This window comes from Anopheles nili, chromosome 3, assembly GCF_943737925.1.
Source record: "Anopheles nili chromosome 3, idAnoNiliSN_F5_01, whole genome shotgun sequence".
NCBI lineage: Eukaryota > Metazoa > Arthropoda > Insecta > Diptera > Culicidae > Anopheles > Anopheles nili.
This window is the reverse complement of record NC_071292.1, coordinates 75570478-75594792: the sequence shown is the minus strand read 5'-3', so window position 1 is coordinate 75594792 and position 24315 is coordinate 75570478. Positions and strand designations below refer to the sequence as shown.

General features: G+C 43.7%; 5 protein-coding genes across 5 annotated transcripts; 2 read left to right on the top strand and 3 right to left on the bottom strand.

Annotated features, from left to right (window-relative positions):
* Window positions 1–4835: 4835 nt before the first annotated feature.
* LOC128725076 (gamma-soluble NSF attachment protein) lies at window positions 4836–6155 on the bottom strand. Its single transcript, XM_053818794.1, has 6 exons — window positions 6103–6155; window positions 5956–6023; window positions 5574–5884; window positions 5234–5509; window positions 4964–5158; window positions 4836–4907 (listed from the first exon to the last, which is right to left on the bottom strand). The coding sequence occupies exons 1-6, from the start codon at window positions 6153–6155 to the stop codon at window positions 4836–4838; spliced, it is 975 nt and encodes a 324-aa protein (XP_053674769.1).
* Window positions 6156–7189: 1034 nt separating this feature from the next.
* LOC128726326 (pleiotropic regulator 1) lies at window positions 7190–8710 on the top strand. The gene is made up of 3 exons (XM_053820128.1): window positions 7190–7302; window positions 7385–7509; window positions 7575–8710. Exons 1-3 carry the CDS (start codon window positions 7190–7192, stop codon window positions 8708–8710), a joined length of 1374 nt encoding a protein of 457 aa, XP_053676103.1.
* A 625-nt stretch (window positions 8711–9335) lies between these two features.
* Window positions 9336–14302, top strand: LOC128726325 (transitional endoplasmic reticulum ATPase TER94). The gene is made up of 5 exons (XM_053820127.1): window positions 9336–9431; window positions 10400–10502; window positions 10805–12841; window positions 12909–13063; window positions 13140–14302. Exons 1-5 carry the CDS (start codon window positions 9415–9417, stop codon window positions 13240–13242), a joined length of 2415 nt encoding a protein of 804 aa, XP_053676102.1. The 5' UTR covers window positions 9336–9414; the 3' UTR covers window positions 13243–14302.
* Window positions 14303–15338: 1036 nt separating this feature from the next.
* Window positions 15339–17306, bottom strand: LOC128725075 (uncharacterized). Its single transcript, XM_053818793.1, has 2 exons — window positions 16414–17306; window positions 15339–16333 (listed from the first exon to the last, which is right to left on the bottom strand). The coding sequence occupies exons 1-2, from the start codon at window positions 17237–17239 to the stop codon at window positions 15339–15341; spliced, it is 1821 nt and encodes a 606-aa protein (XP_053674768.1). The 5' UTR covers window positions 17240–17306.
* A 2867-nt stretch (window positions 17307–20173) lies between these two features.
* LOC128723729 (arginine kinase) lies at window positions 20174–23024 on the bottom strand. Its single transcript, XM_053817495.1, has 3 exons — window positions 22855–23024; window positions 21994–22175; window positions 20174–21895 (listed from the first exon to the last, which is right to left on the bottom strand). Exons 1-3 carry the CDS (start codon window positions 22956–22958, stop codon window positions 20994–20996), a joined length of 1188 nt encoding a protein of 395 aa, XP_053673470.1. The 5' UTR covers window positions 22959–23024; the 3' UTR covers window positions 20174–20993.
* Between the last annotated feature and the right edge of the window lie 1291 nt (window positions 23025–24315).

The window sequence follows — 24315 nt, the reverse complement described above, 5'->3', positions numbered from 1 at the left end:
AGTCCTCACCTCTTTTTTCTTTTTCGTGGTTGTAAACTGCAACCCGAAACACGGCACCGGAGCGTGGGCCTGTACGACGAAGACGACGGCTTTAACCCGATCAGAGTACGCGTAATTTTCAAACTGAAAACTGGTTTTTCTTTCGAAAACTTCATCCCTTGGCATTCCGGGCAACCCTCTCCTGGTTCCTTTCTAATTCACTCTCTCCCATTTCGTATGATTTCGTAAACTAGCTTTCTCTTTCCGACACCTACCCGGAATGGCTCCTTCCTTTTCACGCAATGGCACGCAGTTTGGCGCCCTATGCTCACCAAACTACACTCGCGATCTTTTTAAGCTCGGAGAGATCGTACTTGATCTTCATGTTTCTGTTTTCATACTCTTTTGTTGTGGCCTTCTCGAACGCATGTGCTCTCTTAGCTCTCTTTGCACGAGTTATCGTTCCTGCTCTCCCATGTTCTGATGTTCAGGATCTACATGCCTTTTCTCGCTTTTTCATCTTGCCTTTCTTTTCTCTCTGCTAATTTCTATGCTCGATCATCTTTCGTTAACTTACAGCTCCAAATTTATTTCAAATTGTCCGCAGCTTTCGCCATTCAAACTGTCGGTGTTCGTTTGATCGTGGTGATGATGATCAATTTGGATACGAAAAAGGTAATGTTGAATTTTCATAAATACTGGCCAAGTGCTTATGAAGTATCCAATCGAACGTATCCTCTTTCAGGCTAATATTAAATATCAACTACGATTAAAGCAATGTCGTAAAGCAATGTTTTGTATGTAAATAGCATAACAATCAAACACTTACACCTTAAGAACAGCTAGAGCGATCGCCAGACGATGAAGATCTTTTGTTGTCTTAGATGCTTCTACTGCTGCTTAAATTGATATCGAAACTGACGCTTTCTATGTTTCGTTATGATATATGCAATCCCTCTCCAACGTTCATGCACGATTGCCATCAACTATCGGTCACTTTGTTCTTAGTTGGCTGTATCCCTTTCACCGGACTCACTTTTTCACGGACCTTTTGCTGCATCTCTTTGCATTGATTCCCCTCGTGTGGCTTCCATTTAATAATCCTACCCAACGGTTGAATTTCTCGCATATACAAACTCCTATCTTTGCATGCGAAGTTTATACACTCTCAGTCGTTTTTATCCACTTTCTCAAGCCATTCTTCCTGTAATAGTCTTAATACATCTCATTCCGCGCGAGCGATGAAAGCATAATTGGGAAGAACAGCGTACTGTGGAAAAGATGCGGAAGAGCGGGATGAAAAATAGATTTTTCATCGCCAGACCACCCGCCCGCCTGTCCGGTTACCAATGATGTCAAGTAGAGGAAGAAAGATAAGATTTTATGGGATTTTTTATGTATCCATTTTCATTCAATCCTACTTCCGCTGGCACCGGTCAGGAGGGATATGTTTGCGGAAGGACCGCCAAACTTTATGAGCCCTCGCACGTTGTCCGTGAGCCTATGCAAAGTTGATCATACGTTTACGAAATGAACCGGCAGTCTGTAAAAGTTGAATGGCAGCACGCGTAACCTCGACTAACCGAAGACAATTTGATATCGTGTTCCTAGGTGCTCAAAAACTCCCTCAAGATAAGATTTTTATTTAAAGACTTCTCAACACGGGTTTGTTCCTAGGCTCTTTTTTGTAGCTGAGAATATTTTGATGTCACTTAGCCAAATTGATGCGTCCCCAATATTCTTAATGTCGTACCAATCAACGTTGTGTTAGCCAACAAACCGCTATGCTTCACGTACGGCTTCCTCGGCTACAAAATCTCTGCGAGCATATGACCAAAGAGTACAATATACTGATCGACACTGCATCCTGCATACTGACAGCTTCCGAATCCAGGAGGAGGCAAACGGGGCTTTGACCATTGTTACCGAGGGTAATTCGATCTGATCCGTTGCCGGGCCAAAATCCAGATTAGGTTGAAACAACACCAAGACCTCCTGAGCTCGGTTCCATTTTTTCCCACCCTGGACAGGAGAAGAACTTTAAAGGCAAATGAAGCGGCTAAAAATGAGCGGAGATTAATGATGGCAAAGGCAGTAGTTAGGCGAGGTTTTGAGATAGATTATGGAACCTAACAAGAAGCAAACCGTAATAAAGTTCGGGACACAAAGGACTTGGGATTCGACCGACAACCACAACAGTGCCGCGCGATCTATGAGTAATGGTTTCAACACACATTACTTACGACGAAACCATCGTCAGGGCCGAGCCGCTTTCGTCTCGCACCGCGAGAAGCAAAATCAGGATTAACTGCCTTTCTTGTAGGCCAATAGAAAAGAGAGCTTTTTCTAGGCTTTCTTGAGCTCGCTGTTCATAATTAGTAACCCTCTCAAGAGCTGGCATCTCAAAGGACAATCGTACGAAATTTAACACTATATACATTACGCGCATAATGTTTGCTTTTATTCACTCGATACACTATGTTTCACTTCGAAATGTTTCCCAAGAGCGGAATTCTAGCTTCTTACACTCTAATGTAAGAGTAAACTTGAGTGTGAGTAAGTGTATTTTTGTTATAACATCATCATGCGTGCATTTTGCTCAATCAGTTTTTTCCACTATGTTTTTCACCAATCTTTACATGTAGCTCCATTAAGGTTCTTGCCACGAAAATCGTAAAATATAGTTTTTTTCACGCTTTCCTCCTTCATTATCATCATTTCGATTCTGGGACACGCAATTCGCCACACTTGCCGGTGTCGAAATTAAACACTCCTACTCAACCTAACTGCCATGGAAAGTGAGTACAGTTTTTATTTTTGTTATTTTTGATAATTATTTTTCTTTTTATAACTTATCGAAAGCAAGTAATTGCATTACGCATAACAAAAAGACATCGTGTGTCTTTTTCCCATTTCGCCTTATCGTTTGTTTTTTTCAGTTTACAATTCTAATCCATTTTATAGGCCAACGTTTTAAATAAACTGCAATACATACTTGTTAAAACTAATCGTTTCACAATCCTGTTGCAGCTTAACGCCACCCATTTCCGCCATCGTCATTACGTTGCCTACAAGTGTGAATTGCTTGCTCGAGGCATCCATAAACCAAACAGACTGGGTGGTGTATCGATATTGTTTCAAATCGAGGCTCTTTTTTACGCGTGCTTCTCTGTTATCATTTCATAAGCGTTATACGAGCATTATGTAGAACTAATGGCTTTTAAAACAAACTATTTAACATCAACATCTTGCAGCGATGCATTTCTGCGTACGTTTAACAAGCCTTGCTTACAATACTTTTTCTTTCACTTTTCCGCATTAAAGCAACTGGCGGCAACATATGTATTGCGTTCCTCCATTTCCGGTAATTTTTTGCTCAACTTAACTTTGACGCTTTTTGTAATTTTACGAAAGTTTTTCTATTGTTGTATATTTTAACATTGTCTCACTAGCCCGCTATTGTTATCCTGTGTTTTATGTCTCCGCCGATATATGCTAACATAATTCAGATCGAAGACTAACATCGACAATCATCAGCATCTTTGGCGTGATACACGTGGGTTTGAGTTTGTTTCATTATTTCATATCAAATACTTCTCTACGGCAGATTGTTTGGTAACGGTAATAGTTAGCGTTAATGTTTGTAACGTGCATTAATAGATCTATCTATTTATAATTGATAACTTCATCATTAGAGTTACACTAGATGATGTTGGGGGGTTGGGTTGCTTTTAGGTTTTTATAATTTTATTTCTTTTCGCATCTAGTTGATAATTCACAGAATCCGCACATCGGCTGAATGCTTTTTATATATGACGTTAGGCTCATTATGTGGCTTTTTTCTTTTCTGCCGTTCGTTTGATGAACATGTTGCTTTGTTTTTAAACATGGCTTTGAAGTGCTATGTCAATGTTATTGGTGATGTGTGCACTATACGTACCAGATCGTTTTATTCGTTCGGGGTTTTCATACAGGATGCTCAGATTTGCTAATATTTAGGAATTCATTTTATTTCCATAACTCTCGTATTGTTTTCGTGTTTGGGTTTTTTTCGCGCGTTTTTTGGGAACCAAAATCTTTCATCTGACTTAGTTAAGCTTAGTTGTGAAACTAGAAATTGGACTTATGAAGCATTACTTACATAGATAGCTAAGATAGTTGGAAATTCGTCTTCAGGATATCATATTGATTTGCTTTATAACAGGGTATGTATGTCTCGGGTTTGTTTGGTTTCAAACCTGCCTACCAGGGATTGTAAGAATTCGAAGAATATCATATACGACGAGATTGAAGAAAACGTTCTTAGTAAAGGAATAAAAAAACGGTAACAAGTTTAAATAAAACAACTAATCCAGTACTCTGATTAATGATTATATGCCAAGAATTAGTCAAATTCTCGAAAATGTTATAAAAACATAGGAAAAATTTACAATTTATCTAACAGGTTTCTTTTAATTGATACTAATAATAGAATTGTCTTGTACCGTGAGTTACTTTTGCTGACGTTTTCACGTTTTTTTACGTAATATATCTGGGATTTATTTCTACACGACCAAAAATTTAATAGAAACGAATAAACAAACTAAACATAACTTGCGCTTCGTATTAAAAGTCAGCACAAAACTAATTTTTCGGAACAATTTACAACTGATTTTCCTACATTATCAAGAGATGTGCTGTTGATAGCGACACATTTGTCTAACCGCGAAAATCTGACTCATGATCCACCTAATAGTTAGTGATAAGTTTAATCATAATAATAACGTTAATAAAAGCAATTTTATCACACAACTCTTAACGCTTCTACTGAATACCTTCGTACATGGACAGACGGTAACGTTTAGACGCACTACACACTAACATAGGCCACCTTCATCCTCGTCGAGAGCTGCAGCACCAGCCGGAGCTTTTGGAGCCTTGTCGGTTTGCTAAAAACGTAAAACGGTAAAAATAGGGAACAGATCCTAACATATGATATACTTACGTCTCCCGAGCCACCACTGTTCGGAGAAATATACGAAGCTGCTGCATTTTCAATGACGTTGGCTTTCGGTGCAATGGCCACTCCCTTGGGCAATGGTAAGTCCCGTGCCAGCCTAGCATACTCGACATCCATATGTCGAATGAAGGGTGACGACAGAGCTCGCTGTGCCAATTCCGGATCTTCGTCGTCATATGCCTGTTAAGTGGGACGTTTATGATTTCAAGCTAGCAACGTGCACTAATTTCCAGTCAAAATATGTTCAATACTGACCTGCAACAAAGATTCCAATGTCTGCACTTCTGCCACGTCGCAACAATTGCCCCATTCCTTGAAAGCTTTTTCAGCCGCTACGTAATCTCCGCGGGCGAGCTGTACCAGTACAAGTGCAACTGCCAGCCTTCCGATTGCGCCGTCTGAGCCGACCTGCTGGTGAAGTCCAATCTCTCGTCGTATAGCGTCCGCTGCTTGATCGTACATTCCCAACTTAACCATGATTCGAGCGACCTTGCTAGCATATTCCGCTCCCTGGCGGGTCGAATCTTCAATCTGTCAATAAACAAACATGATGAAAACTATACAAGCAAAAGGCAAGGTTTCCGATCCAACACACCGTTACAACATCCACCGCTTGTTTGTAAAGCTGCAAAGCGTCTTCAGGGTGGGACTGTTCAAGTATCTTCGCCGCCTTATCCAGCACAGTCGCGCCAGATTCAGGGGAGCCGTGTTGCTGGTATAGATTGCACGACCTCTCAGCAAGCTTCCGAATTTCGCCGAAATTGTTCATCTCTTTGCAGATCAATATGGCCTGGTCGAGACACTTGGCCGCGTGAAACAAAGCCCGATTCTGGCGATGGCAGTCGGACGATTTCATCAGACACTCGCGACATTGATCGAGCGACTTCGCGTTCCGAAAGCAGGTCGCTAAAAAACACCAGGAACTAGGATCGTCAAACAAATAAACCCTTGCAATGCAAACGGTATTGCAAACTCACCTGCTTTATTGTATTCTTCGGCTGCGTTATCATAATCTGGTCTCCATTTGAGGAGGGAAGTCTTCAAGCTAGATGATATGGAACGAAAAAAGGATACTTTACACGTTCGAACCTCAATAACATCTAGCAAGATCACGTTCAACTTACCACTTCTCTGCTTGGCGAATGTGTTCCTGAGCTTCTTCGATTTTGCTTGACATTTTCGCTCCTCAAGTTCGTATTAGCGAAGGAATATGAAGAAAAAAATTAGCTTCGCTGGACTTTTCCTGTTTTTACGAAGCACCCTCCTAGGTGATAACACTTCGTTCGATAATGATTCACCAAATATTATTATACAGCGATACTTGACAGAGTACCTCGGAAATGTTGCGACTAGAACGGAAGTTTTGCAGAGAAACACCCTAAATTGGGCGATTCCACTAGCAGCCCTTGCTTCTTTACTTCTTCTTCCACAAAATTATGGCACGTATAGGGTGGGAAATCAAACTTTCGGCGTTTCCCGCAATAAATTGCGTATTTTCGGAGCTAGACTGAATCAGCACAAATTTCTGTGTTATTTGTTATCGATTTCCTTTGTCACAGGTGGGGTTTGGCGTTGATTTCTAGAGGATTATTATATCAATGTTTTAAACCTACACGAAATGTTAGCACTTTGGTAAGCAGCCTTATTTTGACAGACTTTTCAAAGGCTCCATCAAAAACGGGTTGCCCAAAGAGCATTTACATTTCAAAATCGACCAAGGACTGTTGCGGTTTTCTGTTTCTTAAGGCAAATTTATGAAATGTAAAATAAATTTATTTTTTTAAATAAATAAAACTACCCTATAAATAGTACTACCCATACAACCAATTACACTTACAATTTAATCAACTGGATAAATTACATTAATAGCAAATCTTAATATGTTTAATAGATAGAATATCTTATCTTCCTGAGTAAATTCAATAAAATGTTAAACTATTCTTCTTTTATCATCACTATTTTGCACTATATTTTCGACGATATTTTTTGTCAATACATCTACTCTGTATCCCACCTGATGTATTTCTAACATTATGCAAAAATGTGAAGTATAACATCAGTATAACAGTTACAAGATACTGTCAAAAATTGTTTACCTCTTAATTAAAAACAACGCGCCGTACTCGGAATTTACAGTGCACCGGTAGATAATTTTAGTAGCTAGTAAAAGAAGTCATAATCCTCAGGTTAACGTTAACACCAACATTTCAAATGGAAGAAGTTCAACGTCACTCTGTGCACACTTTGGTGTTCCGCTCATTGAAGCGTACCCATGACTTTTTCGTCGCTAATCAATCGCTATTACCCGAAATAGATGAAAATTTGTAAGAATTTGGCATTGGTTATGGTACACAAGTCTCATGAAAAGTGTTTTCATTAGTTTTTTTGCTTTTCTCAATTTTGTAGAGAAAAGACGAAATTCAACATCAAAGCTCGGGATACCTATGGATTAGTTTTTGATCGCACTGCCAAAGCGAAAGCACTATCCGCCAAGAGGGGAGATGCTGACCGAACGGAGGCAAAGGATACCGGTATGCATTAAAACGTTTAAAATTTGTAGTATTTACTCTATTTTATATATATTATCTTATTCAAGTGTTGGCTTTAACTGCTGGTGAGCATGAGGATAATGCAGTGGATAGTGGTAATGCTCAAATGGCACTGGTGCCAGCAGTAATACCAACCAGTTCCCAGAATACTTCCAATGCGGTGCAAATACTTCCGAAGAAAGCGCCAACCATACCTAAACCAAAATGGCATGCCCCATGGAAGCTTTGTCGTGTCATTTCCGGCCATCTTGGATGGGTACGATGCGTGGCAGTGGAGCCAGGCAACGAGTGGTTTGCAACCGGGGCTGCTGATCGAGTCATCAAAATTTGGGATTTAGCCAGCGGCAAACTGAAGCTCTCTCTCACCGGGCACGTAAGCACTGTACGGGCTCTTTCGGTGAGCCCGCGCCATCCTTACTTGTTTAGCTGCGGAGAAGACCGTCAGGTGAAGTGCTGGGATTTGGAGTACAATAAGGTGATACGGCACTACCACGGGCATCTGTCGGCCGTATACACGATGTCGCTGCATCCAACTATCGACGTGCTCGTGACGGCCGGGCGAGATTCTACGGCTCGCGTTTGGGATATGCGCACGAAAGCCAACATTCACACCTTGACAGGCCATACAAACACGGTCGCGAGTGTGGTTACCCAAGCAGCCAACCCCCAGATTATAACTGGAAGCCATGATTCGACCGTAAGGCTGTGGGATCTGGCCGCAGGTAAAAGCATGTGCACACTAACTAATCACAAGAAAAGTGTCCGTGCAATTGTACTACATCCTTCCCTGTACATGTTCGCGTCTGCCTCGCCGGATAACATAAAGCAGTGGCGGTGCCCTGAAGGCAACTTCATACAGAATCTCGGTGGACACAACTCGATCGTGAATTGTATGGCCGTGAACCCGGAAGGCGTGCTGGTGTCTGGGGGTGACAACGGCACGATGTTTTTCTGGGACTGGCGAACAGGGTACAATTACCAGCGCTTCCAGGCAGCGGTGCAGCCGGGTTCGATGGACAGCGAGGCGGGTATATTTTCGATGACGTTCGATCAGTCTGGATCCCGATTGATAACTACAGAGGCCGATAAAACTATCAAGATTTATAAGGAGGATGATGAGGCAACGGAGGAATCGCATCCCATCAATTGGCGACCAGAAATCATTAAACGCAGAAAGTATTAAACATAAAAAAACGGAAAAGATTCGATGAAAATAAATTTACTTCACACGTGTTTGAGCGAAATGCTTTAATCGTATAACAAAGGCGGAAAAAGAAGAACAGTTGGATGGACTGTTTATTGTGTGACCAAAATGTGATCTTTTTATCGGAAGATTTCAATACAATACCGCTGGAAAAAATGTAACATTTATGAATATTCAAAAAACCACGTCATTTATGGGATCGATCTCCTTCAAATTGAGTTATAAGAGATATGTCAAACAAAAATCTAATATGGCGCCTAAAAGATTGTTGGACTAACCTTTTTGAAACACATTTACACGAACCGGCCAGTCATCATTGCTAAGTCTCTTCTTTCTACCGGCAGTAGTCTTCTTGCGTTCGTCGTTGCGCTGGTGCGGTATAATCTTGTGTGTATCCTAGGCAATAAGACTGAATCAGATTCTTCTACTCAAAATCGGCGAGAGTCTGCATCAACAAAGAAGCTAGCTCATAGTAGGCCGCACTCTGCTGCCCGCAAAATCACAAAAATCCAGCCAATCGCCAAAGTTGGATAAAGCAAAACGTGTGAGCGTATCGCGAACTGCTCTTCTGTGAAACGTGCTACGGTCGCCGCGTGAAGCCTACAATTTCGCAAGTTTCTATTCGTCGTTGAAACTCCAGTTCTGCCCATTGCTTTTGGAACGCCCGAGAAACCGTTCCTCAAATGGCCGACGGCAAGAAGTGAGTAAAATTAAGGTCGATAGCTCGGCAGGCATTTAATTCTTTATACGGGTAGTCATCCTGGTTGCCGTTTTGTGGCTGTAGAAGTGAAAAAATGGCAATGATACCGAAGTATCTGACGAAAAGCCATCATGACCGGACGTGTGGACCCCGACGTCAGTTAGCCGTGTGTTTTACAAAGAAAGAAAGAAAGAAAGCATGACCCTTCAGTGGTTATTTGGTCAACCATAGCGAAGGGGTTTTCCGATTTTTCTGTTTTTGTGTGTGTATGTGTGAGAGCTTTCAAATGGGGATCGTACAACTTCCTTCAATTTTCGCTTGTCACGATATGCGTTACTTCGCGTAACCGGGGAAAGATGCAACCGAAGGTGGCCCCGTTGCAAGCACCAATGCCAACCGAACAGTACTCCGTAACCCGAAATATTACGCTAGAGCTTTAGATGAAGTCTGATAGGGGAATGAATCGGATTTAACAACAACCTATATGTGAATTTGATTGCATCAGTTGTTGCAAACGCAAACCTAGCTGCTGAATGAATCCATTGGGTTAGAGGGTGATTGAACGCTGAAGGAGGATGGTTTAAAATTGTTTCTTGTTAACATGTCTTGCTAGTCTTTTGAAATTTTATTTATAAAACGCATAAAATTTATTTGTTGTTCGTTGCTAATTAAGTTTGTGAAAATTGCAATAGGGTTACGTTGACTAAATTCAAAGAAAATGCACTTCAACAACACAACATTCGCTGCGTATTCTTTCTCTCTCTCTCTCTCTCTCACTCTCTCTCTGTCTATATCTCTCTATCTTTGTATCTATTCCCAACGTATTGCCTAGAACATCAACGCCAAAGGGTAATGACCTATCTTCTTTGTAGAAGACCCTTGTCTTTGGCGATCATAAATTGCTTCCTCCAAGCTCTTGCATAATCCTTACAAAAATCTTGCATACTCATCCTTCACTACTTCCACAGCGAGGATTTGGCAACTGCCATTCTGAAGCGCAAGGATCGCCCAAACCGTCTGATCGTCGATGAAGCCACCAACGATGATAACTCGGTCATTTCGTTGTCGCAGGTAAGATTCAAATATTAGCACATTTGACATTTGTTACTTCTCTGGAGGTGATCTTGTAAAAATCTATTGTCGGTAAGGTTTAACCGACCGTAAGTGAAAAAAATTATCAGTATTCCGCCCCTCCTTGGCCTGCTTCTGATCAAGAGCGGCATGTGCAAACAAACCTCTATCGACTAAACCATGCCTTGGAAAATTTTGCTTCATTTTTTCTTTCATACTACATACTACTGACATCAATATTGATGTCCACGTGTACTATGTGGTAAATATTCTTACCATGATTTTTCTTAACGTGTTTGTAGGCAAAAATGGATGAACTCGAGCTATTTCGTGGTGACACGGTGTTATTGAAAGGTAAACGTCGAAAGGAAACCGTTTGCATCGTCCTGTCGGATGAGAACTGCCCGGACGAGAAGATCCGCATGAACAGAGTAGTGCGTAACAACCTGCGTGTGTGGTTAGGAGACGTGGTGATGATACAGTCATGTCCGGATGTAAAGTATGGCAAGAAGGTAGAGATCCTGCCCATCGACGACACGGTCGAGGGATTAACTGGCAACCTATTCGACGTGTACCTCAAGCCGTACTTCCTCGAAGCGTACCGCCCGATCCATAGGGATGACACGTTCATCGTGCGAGGCGGTATGCGAGCGGTGGAGTTCAAGGTGGTCGCTGTAGAACCCGAGAATTATTGCATCGTTGCCCCGGAGACGGTGATTTTCTGTGAAGGAAACCCGATCAAGCGTGAAGAAGAGGAAGAGACACTTAACGCGGTCGGTTACGATGATATCGGTGGCTGCCGCAAACAGCTAGCACAGATCAAGGAGATGGTGGAGCTACCACTACGCCACCCGTCGTTGTTTAAGGCGATTGGTGTAAAACCACCCCGGGGAATTCTCATGTACGGTCCACCCGGTACGGGCAAGACGCTGATTGCTCGTGCTGTCGCAAACGAGACGGGTGCATTCTTCTTCCTTATTAACGGTCCGGAGATCATGTCCAAATTGGCGGGCGAATCGGAATCGAATCTGCGCAAGGCGTTCGAAGAAGCCGAAAAGAAATCACCCGCTATCATTTTCATCGACGAGATTGATGCCATCGCACCCAAGCGAGAGAAAACGCACGGTGAAGTCGAGCGTCGTATCGTCTCGCAGCTGCTCACGCTGATGGACGGTATGAAGAAAAGCTCGCACGTGATCGTTATGGCTGCGACAAATCGCCCGAACTCCATCGATCCTGCCCTGCGTCGTTTTGGTCGTTTCGACCGTGAGATCGACATTGGCATCCCGGATGCGACGGGTCGTCTTGAGGTGCTGCGCATCCACACGAAAAACATGAAAATGGCGGACGATGTTGATCTGGAGCAAATTGCGGCGGAATCGCATGGACATGTAGGTGCCGATCTGGCATCGCTGTGTTCCGAGGCCGCCCTGCAACAGATCCGTGAGAAGATGGATCTGATCGACCTTGAGGATGATCAGATCGACGCGGAGGTGCTCAACTCGTTGGCCGTCTCGATGGAGAACTTCCGGTATGCGATGACCAAGTCCAGCCCGTCGGCGCTGCGCGAAACCGTGGTCGAAGTGCCCAACACGACTTGGACCGACATAGGCGGTCTGGAAAATGTGAAGCGCGAACTGCAGGAACTAGTACAGTATCCGGTGGAGCATCCGGATAAATTCCTCAAGTTCGGTATGCAACCGTCCCGTGGTGTCCTGTTTTATGGCCCGCCTGGGTGCGGTAAAACGCTGCTCGCCAAAGCTATCGCCAACGAGTGCCAGGCGAATTTCATTTCGGTTAAGGGTCCGGAACTGCTGACAATGTGGTTCGGTGAATCTGAAGCGAACGTCCGTGACATCTTCGACAAGGCACGTTCCGCCTCACCCTGTGTGCTATTCTTCGATGAGCTGGACAGTATCGCTAAGTCGCGCGGTGGCAACGTTGGTGATGCCGGCGGTGCAGCCGATCGTGTCATTAACCAGATCCTCACTGAGATGGATGGCATGGGGGCGAAGAAGAACGTGTTCATCATCGGAGCCACCAATCGACCAGACATCATCGATCCGGCTATTCTGCGTCCGGGCCGTCTTGATCAGCTGATCTACATTCCGTTACCGGATGAGAAATCGCGTGAGGCGATTCTGCGCGCGAACCTCCGCAAGAGTCCGGTGTCCGACGATGTTGATCTGAACTACGTGGCCAAGGTGACGCAGGGGTTTTCGGGTGCTGATCTGACTGAGATATGCCAGCGTGCCTGTAAGCTAGCCATTCGCCAGGCCATCGAAGCGGAAATTCGTCGCGAACGAGATCGTGCGGCCAATCAGAACTCGGCAATGGACGTAAGTGTGAGTGGCTTTTGCGGTTAAACGCTGTTGCTCATGATCGTTCGCATTTTTTAATTCGTAGATGGACGAAGAAGACCCGGTGCCGGAGATTACTCGTGATCATTTCGAAGAAGCGATGAAGTTCGCTCGCCGCTCCGTGTCCGACAATGACATTCGCAAGTACGAAATGTTTGCCCAAACGCTGCAGCAATCTCGTGGCTTCGGAACCAATTTCCGGTATGTTCAATTTCTCGATGGCATACATAGTCGTAGGTCAAAGATTTGACGCCTGTTTCATCATTTGTCGTTATAGGTTCCCTTCGGGACAGGGCAGCTCAAGCACGCAGGGTCAGAGTTCGTCGCAACCGACGAGCAATAACCCGGGCGACAACGGTGATGACGATCTCTACAGTTAGATTGCTGATTCGCGCGTCTCTAGCCACCCTACTAGCCTAAACCAGACGGCTGTCATTTCTGCTGCTGTTGCTGCGGTCTTTCCGTACCAAATCATCGACGCCTGCATACCACCTTCTTCGTCTTATGTCCCTCAACCTGCCTACACACCCCATCCGCTCACTCTTACAAATTACACTCCTCTTACAATAAATCAGATTTATCAAATTTTCAAGGACACAAAGTGAGGTATGCTAGCAGGAGGCACATATACACGTATGCAGGATTCAACATGTAGTATCATAAAAGTCAAGAGTTTCTTAGTGGTATACCGTCGGCACAAGCCGAAATAGCTAACTGAGTAAAAATGAAAGCACGCATCGGTTATAATTCACAGTCGGCGGGATCGTTCCTGTCGATGCGATCCATTCGAGGCATAAGGATAACTTAGGGTCGATAGAGATCGTTCTCTGATAACAAAAGGAGTGAATGAAGGGACAGACAGAGAGTGCATATTGTCGGTGAATTTGCTGCAGTGAAAACGGCGGTGCAACAGTGGTACGAAGCCTCTTATTCTTAAAGAAGAGTGTTTTGGAGGAAATAGGAATGCAGAAATATTATTTCTAAGACTAGCACTCCCTATTTTTCTATATAACTCTGTCTTCTTGTTTTTGATTCAGAACATCCAACACCGGCCCGCAACATTCGATTAGCACTCGATGCCCTTGTGGTTTCGGTATACATCGCTAGCTCTATTCCAATCCCTCATTTTTCACAAAATTCAATATGTTCGCGCTACATTTTCACATTCTTATTGTACTCTTAACGTAGAAATAATTCTCCAATTTATAAACACCGTCGCTACTTCAGTAGATTTGTCTTGGAAACATATAAAAGAAAAAAACAAGAGTTGCACGCCAGATAATTAAATCACATGTAATTGGACCGCCATCATCTTCGGTTGCAAGAGTGATTTCTCGTCTGTTCGTTCGCGTGTCAGCCAGTCTGCAACCATCTACATTTGTATTTTTACTGAAGCGAGAGAACTTGAGAAGAGATGGGTGAAAAATAAAAAAAACTTAATAGGTACAGATGGTTGAGAGTCGTTTTCTTTTGTTGCTGTTCATATGAAAAGTCAAGAGGTTGCATGTATTGAGGAGTAATCATCAACTCGAAACATCATTGTTAATTATTACGCTGATACTTGTACTTTATTAATGAGAGTCACTTGAAATCATTCTTCATAATTCGCCCGCTGCAATCTTAAACTAAGTAAGATTAAATTCAACTACTGATGCAATTTATCTGAAGTAATAGATACAACTCAAATGGTTCTGTTTTTCAGCTGTATATTTAAAAGAAGTATGTCTTACATGTAAATATATTTAGTTAGTTAAATAATTTTTTTTATCAAAGGACGCTTTATACGGACAATTCATTGCGTAGCAATGGCATGAGTGATTCGCTGTGGTCGGAGATAGCATTATGAGATTTAACTAAGCGATCACAATTACTGACCATTTAACTAAGATCCATTACTGACTCCGGCACAAACTACATGGGTATCCTTGTTATGGAACGTAAAAAATCTGGCTCCTGTCCGCGATGTTCAACAGATTCACATCACTAGTCTTGGAAAGGATATTCCTACACTTCGTACGCACCTATCCTTATTAGTACAAATCTTATTTTCCGATTCTTGTTTTTTCAATGAATGAGAGAATGAGATTGTGATTCCATATGCTGCTTATTCTTTACTGGCACGCTCACAATTGAGCACGTCGTAATGACATGGTGGTCTACCTTGCTATGCTTTGCCAAGGCTTTCATAACTTTTTAATTACTTGTAGCTGGATAGTCAGTCCTGTGTCCGGGAAGGTGGAGGGGGGGCTCAGATGTGATTCGATCCTGATACTATCGTGTGTTTGTGCTACACGCTAACGCTTCGGCTATCGAGTTCCCCCATTTTCCATAAGCATGGGATATATATTATTAAGGGTGGTATCGGAGAGGAGAGAAAAAACCATAGTGACGACCGAGTACTCATTGGCTCAATGAACGGAGCAAAGCGCTAACCAACATGGCAGCGACACTAGGGTTTCGATTGCAACATTCCGGTTCAACTGGTGTTGGAAGTGGACCTCTTTGTGGTCTTTTGCGGATATCCGCTGTATCCGCGCGTTTTAATGGCGATCCATCGTGGCTGTTGGGAGGTTTGCTTTTCAATCATGTGTTTCACAGCTGTTACTACTTCGGCTGATTTTTTAATTTTGTTATTACCAGCGGATACGATCGGTGAAGCAAGGATTCTGTTCCCCGTACGTGTACTGCGTATCTGAATGTCTTTCCTTCTTACCAGCGATGATACAACGGGCGTAAAGGCAGAAACTGGTACCCCTTGAGCTGGTTTTGTTTGTGTTTGCGAAACCGAAGCAGTTTGCCGTACGGAATGCTCTTCTGATCGAGTTTCGTCGTTCCGGGCACGGTGCGATCCAACTAACTGAGGTGCAAGCAAGTTCCATCGCTTTAATCGTTCAATCAGAACAGCTGACTTATCCTTCGGAAGTTCAAGCTCGCGCAGCAACAATATCAGTTCCGACTGCGTGATACGGTGTGGTCCTTCGATTTCTGACGTTATTGCTGGGGACGTTGGCTGTGGTGATGCTGCCGGCTGTTCCTCCGGGCTGTTAATGATCCGAGACCTTTTCACCACTACCAAACCGTTAGGTATAACTGTAGACGAAAGATTTGTAATGTTGCCGATCGTTGGCACTGCGACAGGGTTTTGCGTGTGTGACTTTTGCTCCACTACTGAACAATTTCCTATTTCCTGGGTCCGTTCTGTTTTCATTTCTGACATCTGTTTAGGAACTAATGATTCCTGCTTCGGAAGTAGCTGTTCTTGTTTTGAAATTATCTTTTCATGTCTCGGTCTCAGGGGCTCCTGGTTATTCAAGCCATCATCTAGCCGCGTCCCCAGACACGTGGGTATCAGTTTGACATTTTCGTCCTTATTTGTTCCTAAAGCGCTGTTGACCTCGTCATCATCATCCATGATTTCGATCATAACAGGTTCAGCTTCTTTCTTTACTGACGGTTGCAATGTATTACAGTCTGAAAGTAGAAATAAAACAATTAACAATTTTCCACGGTAATGAGAATTTCCCTAGCTCGAAAATGTTACTCAACCATACCTAGTTTTACAACAGCTTTGTGAAGTGAATACACATTCAGGATCTTCGGTGAAGATGTATTATTTGGTGCCACCGATTTCGGAGCAACGTGTTGCAAGCCCGACGATGGAAGCAGTTTTTCTGATTGTTCCAGCACAACTGTCGGTTTAGAGTCTGGCAGGCAAATTTTTGTCACGTCATACATAGCTTCCGAGTGAATCTTTCTCTTCAGACTGCTAATTCCCACAGACGATCTCATAGTCTTATCTCGTACTGTACCTTGCGGTTGCAAGTTTTTTTGTGATACGGTATCCGGGGGATATCTGAAATTGTTCACCGTCTTCAGCAGCAACGGTTCATTTGAATCGTTTTCAACGATTGGCAATGGTGACTCGGAACGCGTCTGATGTGCTAACTGAACAACGGTTTTCTGGTGAGAGTTCTTTGAAGCGAAGATTTTTGGCCGGATAGCGGACCTAACTATGGGATATTCGACTTTAAAATGGTAGAGCGCGTTCATGCGCACGTTTCCGGATGGTACGTCAGCACGTGTAAGACAGAAGAAACAGTCTGTGACGTGATCCTCAGGTGAGCTCCAAAGCATCGGTATCACAAATGGGAGATCGGGTTTATGGCACATACCGCTTTTCCAGCGGAGCAGTGCATTGTTACATATGTTGCATACCGAGGGCGGCCCATGGGTGTAATTTTCCTTGCTGGTGCGTGCTAAAAAATATTGCTCGTACGCTTCCAATAGTGGCCTCGTCATGATTGATCGCTTGTGGTGGGAAGGCGTGTATGCGCCGCACACAAAGCAGAAAAGATTCTTTGGGTTTTTGCACGACATCTCTCAATTAGAGTGTACCGTCCTTCGAATCACAGCCGGACGCAACACACCTTATTATATCTGCAGGTTGCAGTTGTCCGTTTGCGCGTTACAGTTCTGTTTCCAAGTTGTACGAACAAAATAATCCAGATTGATAGATGTTTATAATTGTTAATATATGTTGTATTGTTACTATTCGGTAGTATCAATGACAGAATTTACGATCGTGAAATACCTGTGATCACCTCACACTTGCTATTCAATTTTGATAGAACGCCAGGACAGTTTAACCCACATGAATATTACATCTCGAGCTGCACGCGTATTTCAAGAAACAGTAAACATTAAGTTGGGCGCAGTGTATTGTTCTTACAACTACGATCAATCGTACGTTGAGTACGTTATATAGCCTTCTTAGATCAAAACTGTTTCGATTCGACTCTGCGATTATAATAGGACGATTCCGGATTGATTTGGAGAAGTTTTTTCACAACAAACTCGCTCGAATGCACTCAGTTTCCGATTGACGTTTATTTACTTTGTTTACCCGATGATTTAAACTGCACTATAGCGGCATCAATCATTGCTCTAGTGCAAAGTGGATTAGGAAATACCGAGTTCAAAGACCTTGTTGTTACACTATGCTTCAATTGAACATAGTGCAGAGTAAATGAAGTGCAGAAAATGATCGTTTCTAAAATCAGTTTGCCTCATAAAGCCATTGTAAAAATTATCTCCAGGATGCATAATAAATTCCACCGATTTTGTATGATACTTTTCTTTCTTCTAATGTCAAATGACGCACTATTCTTTCTGCTCTAGTGTTGATCGTGTCGAGGGGTTGTACTAACGATTGTTCTAACACGTGTTAGAATCACGCGCGGAATGAAAACGAATTAAATAATATTTCAATTACTTTATTATACTTACATTCGAATTGCTCATCAATAAAATAAGACCTATCCGTTCCTGAATTCGTAAAAAAAACCACTCAGCTTTTTTGGTAATTAAAACTAGACTTCTTTTAATAGTACATATTGTTTCCAGAAAGCTGTTTTTTTATATTTTGAAGAGATTTAATAATTCAGTAAGTGTACATTTACAAATCCGTTGTTCTATCCAAGGCTGAAACGAGTGAGGAAATACATCGTTAAAAATTAAATGTTATTAGCTTTAAATTGTTTATATTATGAAATTTACTTACAGCAACGCACCGCCTAAAAGTGATAGTCCTGAAGAAATTGATGCCGATGGTCGCAAAGAGGGTACATTTCCTGTAGGGAGTCCCAAAGCATTGGCGAGTGAGTTCAGCACACCTGGCGTAAAGCAACGAGAGATTGTTTGGTGTTAAACACTTTCAAATCATCAATTCATATTCACAACGCTACGATATCTGTCCCTCCACGCCGCTGTAAGTCCGATTGTAGGTCACTCCGACCCTGAGTCATCCCAAGAGTGCGAAGAAGCAGATGTTACGACATCAATGAGGAATGCTAAATCGTGTTATGAGGCTCCCAGGAAATGAGCAGGGAAAATTAAGGATTTTACCTGTAGACATGGGGCGGGTACCAGGTCGGTAGTAGGACTCGCGAATAGGTTGATTACTGAGGTAAGGTAGGGATGCAGTTGGTGGTTGCGCGTGCTGTATTGGTTGTTGCTGATAGTACATTACTGGCTGCTGCTGTTGATACTGGGGTTGGTACAGCTGCTGTTGCGGTTGCTGATACTGAATTTGTTGTAGCTGCGGCGTTTGGAAATTGGTCTGTTGCTGGTACGGTATTTGCTGAGACGATGGCCGATAACCGATCGATGTTGCTTGTTGCTGTCCTGTGTTTGTTCCAGGATATTGAACGGTTTGCACTTCGGATGATGGCTGGTCTGTAAAAACGACAATTCAATATTTTTAGCAGCCTAATCAAAAAACGCTGTGCTGATTTCACACACCTCCGTTTCTCACAACGATGTAATTTGGTTGATTGCTGTTGGAAAATTCTGTAAAGAACAAGCACAGTCGATTCAATCCTCAACTTAGGGCAAGGACGTATAAATTTTCACCTGCCGGCAAGATTTCAATTCCCGGAGCGGAATTTGAAACCGGGGAACCGTGGCACATGGCAACGATGACCAGTAAAAACCTAATTGCGACCCCAGCTAAACCCATCGTGTGTTGGAGCAGCATCGAATATTATTTACGGACTAGCTTACGTTTGATACGATGTCAGCTGTATCGGTCCAGCAGAGAAAGATCTCTGAATTCGGTACCATTTGAGTGTTAGGAAGGGGGTCTTGTAAACCGGTTTTACAAGCCGTGATGAATCTGTTTATGTGTTGCCGCCGCAAAAGCCATCGGCAAGCACAGAATTTGTTGAGTTTGAGTCATCTTTACAAAGTTTTTAGATTAGGTATATTCAATTTTTGTGAAAATATTTGAATGTCTACGTCAATCAAATGTAACAATCTAAACCCCGTAGTGTTAAGGGACGCCACAACACAGTGATCGCTTGATTTGCGTTCTTCACATAATAAGAAAACGGATGCGCTGCATTTACTTGGGGAATTCTTGTGAAGATGCGATTAAACGTATTGCAGTGAGCTACATAGAACGCGGGGATATTCTGCCTAATACTGCCATGTTTTGATCGTTGCAGTTACTCGATTTATATTAATCCAAAAATAAAGGGCCATAGAGACACTAGAATTTCACCATTCTTGTAGATAAATTTCAATTATTTCACCAACTTTAAGAGTATTTTCTCAACGTACTTTTTATCCAATGTTTGATTGTAACTCAATATCCTTTTTGGTCGATAACAAGGCAATAAAGTGGTAGAATCAGATTGAGATGAATAGATGGCATAAATGCCTTAATTCTGGAAACTGCATGCATTCCACACCATACACTATTTCTCAAATCCTAAACACGCACAAAGCACTCAAAGGCTTTTTAAATTTTTGTGTTGTTTTTGTGTTTTTATTTTTAGTTCATTTTGTTGCTTACTCCATTAAATGTGTGTATTTTGCTTCTGGTTTCTTTACACCACGTGACTTCCCTCAATTATGCTTGCTGGCGACTACTTGTATTTTGTTTGGCTGTGCGAGCGTGTGTTCTGCTGTTGTGTTTACACCACGCTCTCTGACTCCCTCTTTATCTCAATCCGCCTTAAATTTGATCGTGTGCCCCCTTGCAACAGCCAGCTGTTTGTTTTATTGATTTTGTATATCCTGTCCCTCTCCCGTTTCGATGTAGTTCCTTGTTTGCACAATGTTACGTGTCGTTTGGTGGTCGGAAACCCACGTGCACAACCCGGCACGCATCGACGGTGCAAGACATGTGCGCCGGATATGAAAGGTTGCCGTTTCAAACGAGCACTCACATGCGCGAACTTTGCTTACACTTGGTGTAATTCCGTGTTTTCCTGCTCTCAAAGGCCGCCAAAACATGCTCTGGACGCGTGGTACGATTGATCACACATCGAGAACATCGCGACACCCGCCGGTGGCAATGAAGGGTCGTGGCAGCGGTTGCAGAGATAGGGAGTATACATCGTACTAGTGCTACACACCACCCAATGGGCGAAGCGAGCAGTAGAGTAGCATGCGAAAGGAAGGGTAGAAGTTGAAGGGGGAGCGCACGTGCTCGGCGGAGGTCAATTTTCAGTGGGTATTGAGTTCAGTTTGCGGTTGGAATCGCCACCGTCCTATCCAATCCATAGATATCACCATCAACGCGTCGTCATCATCATCCGAGAGCTGGGAAAAGAGCTGCTGCTGCTGCTTACAGCGACTTCTCGGCCTTGATGATCTCCGAAATACCATCGTACATCTCCTTGACGGCCTGGAACTCGGTCAGTCCCATGCGGCGCTTGTTCGAGATGTCGTAGATGCCACCCTCGGCTTCCGAGTGCTCACCGCGGGTACCACGGACCTGCAGGTTGTACTTGTCGGCGGTAGCCTCCAGCTTCGCGTAGTCCTTGGCCAGCTTCGGTACCTTGATGTGGACCGAGGCGCGGATGGTGGTGCCGAGGTTGGTCGGGCAGAAGGTCAGGAAACCGAGACGGTCGTGGTGCGAGAATGGGATGCGCTTCTCGATGTCGTTGACGGCGGACACCAGGCGGCGGTAGACCTGGCCGAGATCACCACCCATCTGCATCGAGATGATGCGCAGGTGATCCTCCTCGTTGCACCAGACCAGGAAGGTCTTGTTGTCGTTGTGATAGATACCACGACCCGATGGCCAGAAGCGGCAAGCGTTGGCGGCCTGCAGGAAACGATCGCCCTCCTTGAACAGGAAGTGATCGTCGATCAGCTGCTGCTGGACGGCCTTGTCCATGCCGGTCAGCGGGAAGAACTTGCCCTTCAGCTCACCCTCCAGTCCGGACAGGGTGGCGGAGACCTTCTCCTCCATCTCCTTGTACTGGGCCTCGGTCAAGCAGGGGTTGAACGGGTAACCCTCCATCGAGCGGCCGCAACGGACGCGGGTCGACACGACGAACTCGCCGGTCGGGTCAACGTTGCTAAAGGCGTTCACATCGCCGAAGTCACGCTGCGGGTGCTTGTCGGTCTTCTTGAAGCCCTTGTGGTAGTCCTCGATGATCGGGTCGAACAATTCAGCGAACACCGTGTACGACTCTGCATCCGGGGCGTAGATGCCGACACCAGAGTCGGGGTTCTCAAAACCTGCAATTGAACATCACGGAGCGGTGATCGTTGGTTAGTTCGGAATTCTTCCTTCACTCGAATAGCACTCGGTTGTGAGATCAAGCAAAAACGCCTACCAGATTGGACACAGTCCAGCAGAGTCGAGCCGAAGGAGGTCTTCTTGTTCTTCAGGGCATCGAAGACTTCCTTGGTCAGGTATTTCTTCAGCAGGGACTTGGAGTCCGAGGCAGCCAGCTTGGCGAAGCCAGCCTCCATCTTTTCCAAAACAGCTGCGTCAACCATGGTGTCTGATTTGTTTCTGGAAGGTCGTATCAAGCACAAAGATGGATTATGATTAATTTTCGAGGGACATATTACGGCTATATGCAATGTTGTGCTATATGTTTCTATGAAATATACATGAGTAAACACGTAGTAGTAGGATTTGAATATCCGATGGCAAATATTCTACTCGTAAAATTCATAAAAATCTCACATCAGATTGAAGTTCAATAAATCGTGAAATCCATTCGATCAAAATCATGACATTTTTCTGCGGTAACTAGTTAAAATCCTCTGGCCTTAGGTACATGTAAGAATCGCATAACCCGCGCATAAACCCGCTGCTCAGTTTTCGTCAATACTATTTTTTTCTAATTATTACATTCTTGTTCGTAACCCATCAATACAACAGATTGTAATATAAATTTCAACATCTTTTAGGCATTCATCAGTATAACAACGGCATATTACTTCCGGATATCCCTTGAACCCTTATTATTCGAATATGTACTTTTTTCGAACGCCTGAAGGCTGAAACTAAAACAAAAACACAAATTTCCACCATCCACATGTATCAGGATGTTAGCCCGCTCTCATTACGCTCTTTGGCGAAGGCAGTGTTGCCAACACCCCACACACAACCGCCGCCGGTGCCGGGGGGCCGCCCGCCGCACACCACTTACCTCGACAAAAATACCATCGAGTTTGATACACACCCTTCGCCAGCGTTGGCCTCATCGGCATCAGTTCCCGTCCCGGCAGCTGCCTCATTCTCTACCACCTTACTGTCCTTCTTGTCCTTCGATGCACATCCACCCATTTCAGTGCTGGTGTGAGCGGGTCGTTGTATTAGTCGTTCCGTGGACTGCAGTTTCTGGCAGTAGTATCTGTTGGTCCCCGCGCTGGGACGTCTTTTTGCACCGCTTTTGCTGCTAGAGAAGGCGAACTTTGTCCACCACCCGGTAAGGACTACGGAACGGAACCTGTTGGCCGTAGCCACCGTTTTTTTCTTTCGTGGTATGAAGAGCCTAATCGCGCTCTTTGGAATGTACTGATTTTGGACTTATTTTAATAGCTCTCTTTACGCTTTACGCTTGTTTACGCTCACGTGTCGATATCAAACGACAGAGAAGAGTTTTTTACGATTTTTAAAGATAAATTAAGCAGTCCCCGGCCTTATTCACAAACTCCGAAAAATGCACTTCTCCAAAAGGATTAGTCTTCGTATTTTGGTCTTAGTTTATAAATCACTTCAAATTTTAGACGTTTTGGTTCGTTTGTTAGGTAAAAGTGAATCCTTCAAGGACACTATATACTGCAGTTATGGTACGATTCTTTGGTTACTGCTATTGCCGCTAGTGTAGCACACCACTGAGAATGAAATATGTTAGTAGTCTCCCGTGTAAGCTTAAATCGTATACTTAGGCCCAACAGCTACTCCCCAAGCGAGGTGCTTTTTACTCCCCAGCAAGCCCTGTTTTCAAGGTGGTTTGTGATTGACATTAGAGGGCTTTTCCAGGTCAATACGGTAGACATACAGAAGTACAGTCCAAGCATGCTCTTCTTGAGCTTAAACACTGTCAAACCGTATTATTTGTTAATTTACTTGAAATTTTCTTGCTGTCTTGGACAAAAAACTATAGATGAGGAGGAGAAATCATTTTGGACTGTTTTTCATCGTCCTCTCTTTCCCCGTCTCACCACCCACCCATCCAGGAAAAGGTGTTCTCCAGCAGGATGGGTACTTTTTCTCGTGCAAGGATATCTTCCACTCTCTTTCTAGCACAAATGACCGTTTGCTCTCACATATTCAACAGTCGCTCCCATCTCACTCGCCCTTCCTTACCACGAGGCAGAAGGTACCCCATTTGTGCTGTTCGCAGTAGGCGCCCTAAAATAACGCGCGCGCACGCACACACCAACAGGCCGCCGCACCCTTTTCTGATGAAAGGATGTGTGCGACTTTGGGATGAATATCCTGCCGCGTGATCAAGACTTGCTAGAAAACTAAAGAACCAATAATAGCTCATTAAACCTCCCCCAGCTAGGATTAGTATGACAATCGGAGAGGTACAGCTGGGAAATCTCAACATTAAGACGCTGGTTTTTGTTCTTTATTTATTAAATTGAAAAGCGTTACAAAAGAAGTGTTCTGTCACTAACACACAAGCATACTA

What these genes read in the sequence shown, in the direction of transcription:
- LOC128723729 (XM_053817495.1), bottom strand. Translation starts at nt 22,958, where the DNA reads ATGGGTGGATGTGCATCGAAGGACAAGAAGGACAGTAAGGTGGTAGAG. An exon ending in GAGGCCAACGCTGGCGAAGG is followed by an intron (nt 22,176 to 22,854) that starts GTGTGTATCAAA and finishes ACGACCTTCCAG; the next exon opens with AAACAAATCAGACACCATGG. An exon ending in GCTGGACTGTGTCCAATCTG is followed by an intron (nt 21,896 to 21,993) that starts GTAGGCGTTTTT and finishes GTTCAATTGCAG; the next exon opens with GTTTTGAGAACCCCGACTCT.
- LOC128726326 (XM_053820128.1), top strand. Translation starts at nt 7,190, where the DNA reads ATGGAAGAAGTTCAACGTCACTCTGTGCACACTTTGGTGTTCCGCTCA. An exon ending in CCCGAAATAGATGAAAATTT is followed by an intron (nt 7,303 to 7,384) that starts GTAAGAATTTGG and finishes TCAATTTTGTAG; the next exon opens with AGAAAAGACGAAATTCAACA. An exon ending in AACGGAGGCAAAGGATACCG is followed by an intron (nt 7,510 to 7,574) that starts GTATGCATTAAA and finishes ATCTTATTCAAG; the next exon opens with TGTTGGCTTTAACTGCTGGT.
- LOC128725075 (XM_053818793.1), bottom strand. Translation starts at nt 17,239, where the DNA reads ATGTCGTGCAAAAACCCAAAGAATCTTTTCTGCTTTGTGTGCGGCGCA. An exon ending in CAAAGCTGTTGTAAAACTAG is followed by an intron (nt 16,334 to 16,413) that starts GTATGGTTGAGT and finishes TTCTACTTTCAG; the next exon opens with ACTGTAATACATTGCAACCG.
- LOC128726325 (XM_053820127.1), top strand. An exon ending in CGGTCATTTCGTTGTCGCAG is followed by an intron (nt 10,503 to 10,804) that starts GTAAGATTCAAA and finishes ACGTGTTTGTAG; the next exon opens with GCAAAAATGGATGAACTCGA. An exon ending in ATCAGAACTCGGCAATGGAC is followed by an intron (nt 12,842 to 12,908) that starts GTAAGTGTGAGT and finishes TTTAATTCGTAG; the next exon opens with ATGGACGAAGAAGACCCGGT.
- LOC128725076 (XM_053818794.1), bottom strand. Translation starts at nt 6,155, where the DNA reads ATGTCAAGCAAAATCGAAGAAGCTCAGGAACACATTCGCCAAGCAGAG. An exon ending in ATTCGCCAAGCAGAGAAGTG is followed by an intron (nt 6,024 to 6,102) that starts GTAAGTTGAACG and finishes CATATCATCTAG; the next exon opens with CTTGAAGACTTCCCTCCTCA. An exon ending in CGAAGAATACAATAAAGCAG is followed by an intron (nt 5,885 to 5,955) that starts GTGAGTTTGCAA and finishes GGTGTTTTTTAG; the next exon opens with CGACCTGCTTTCGGAACGCG.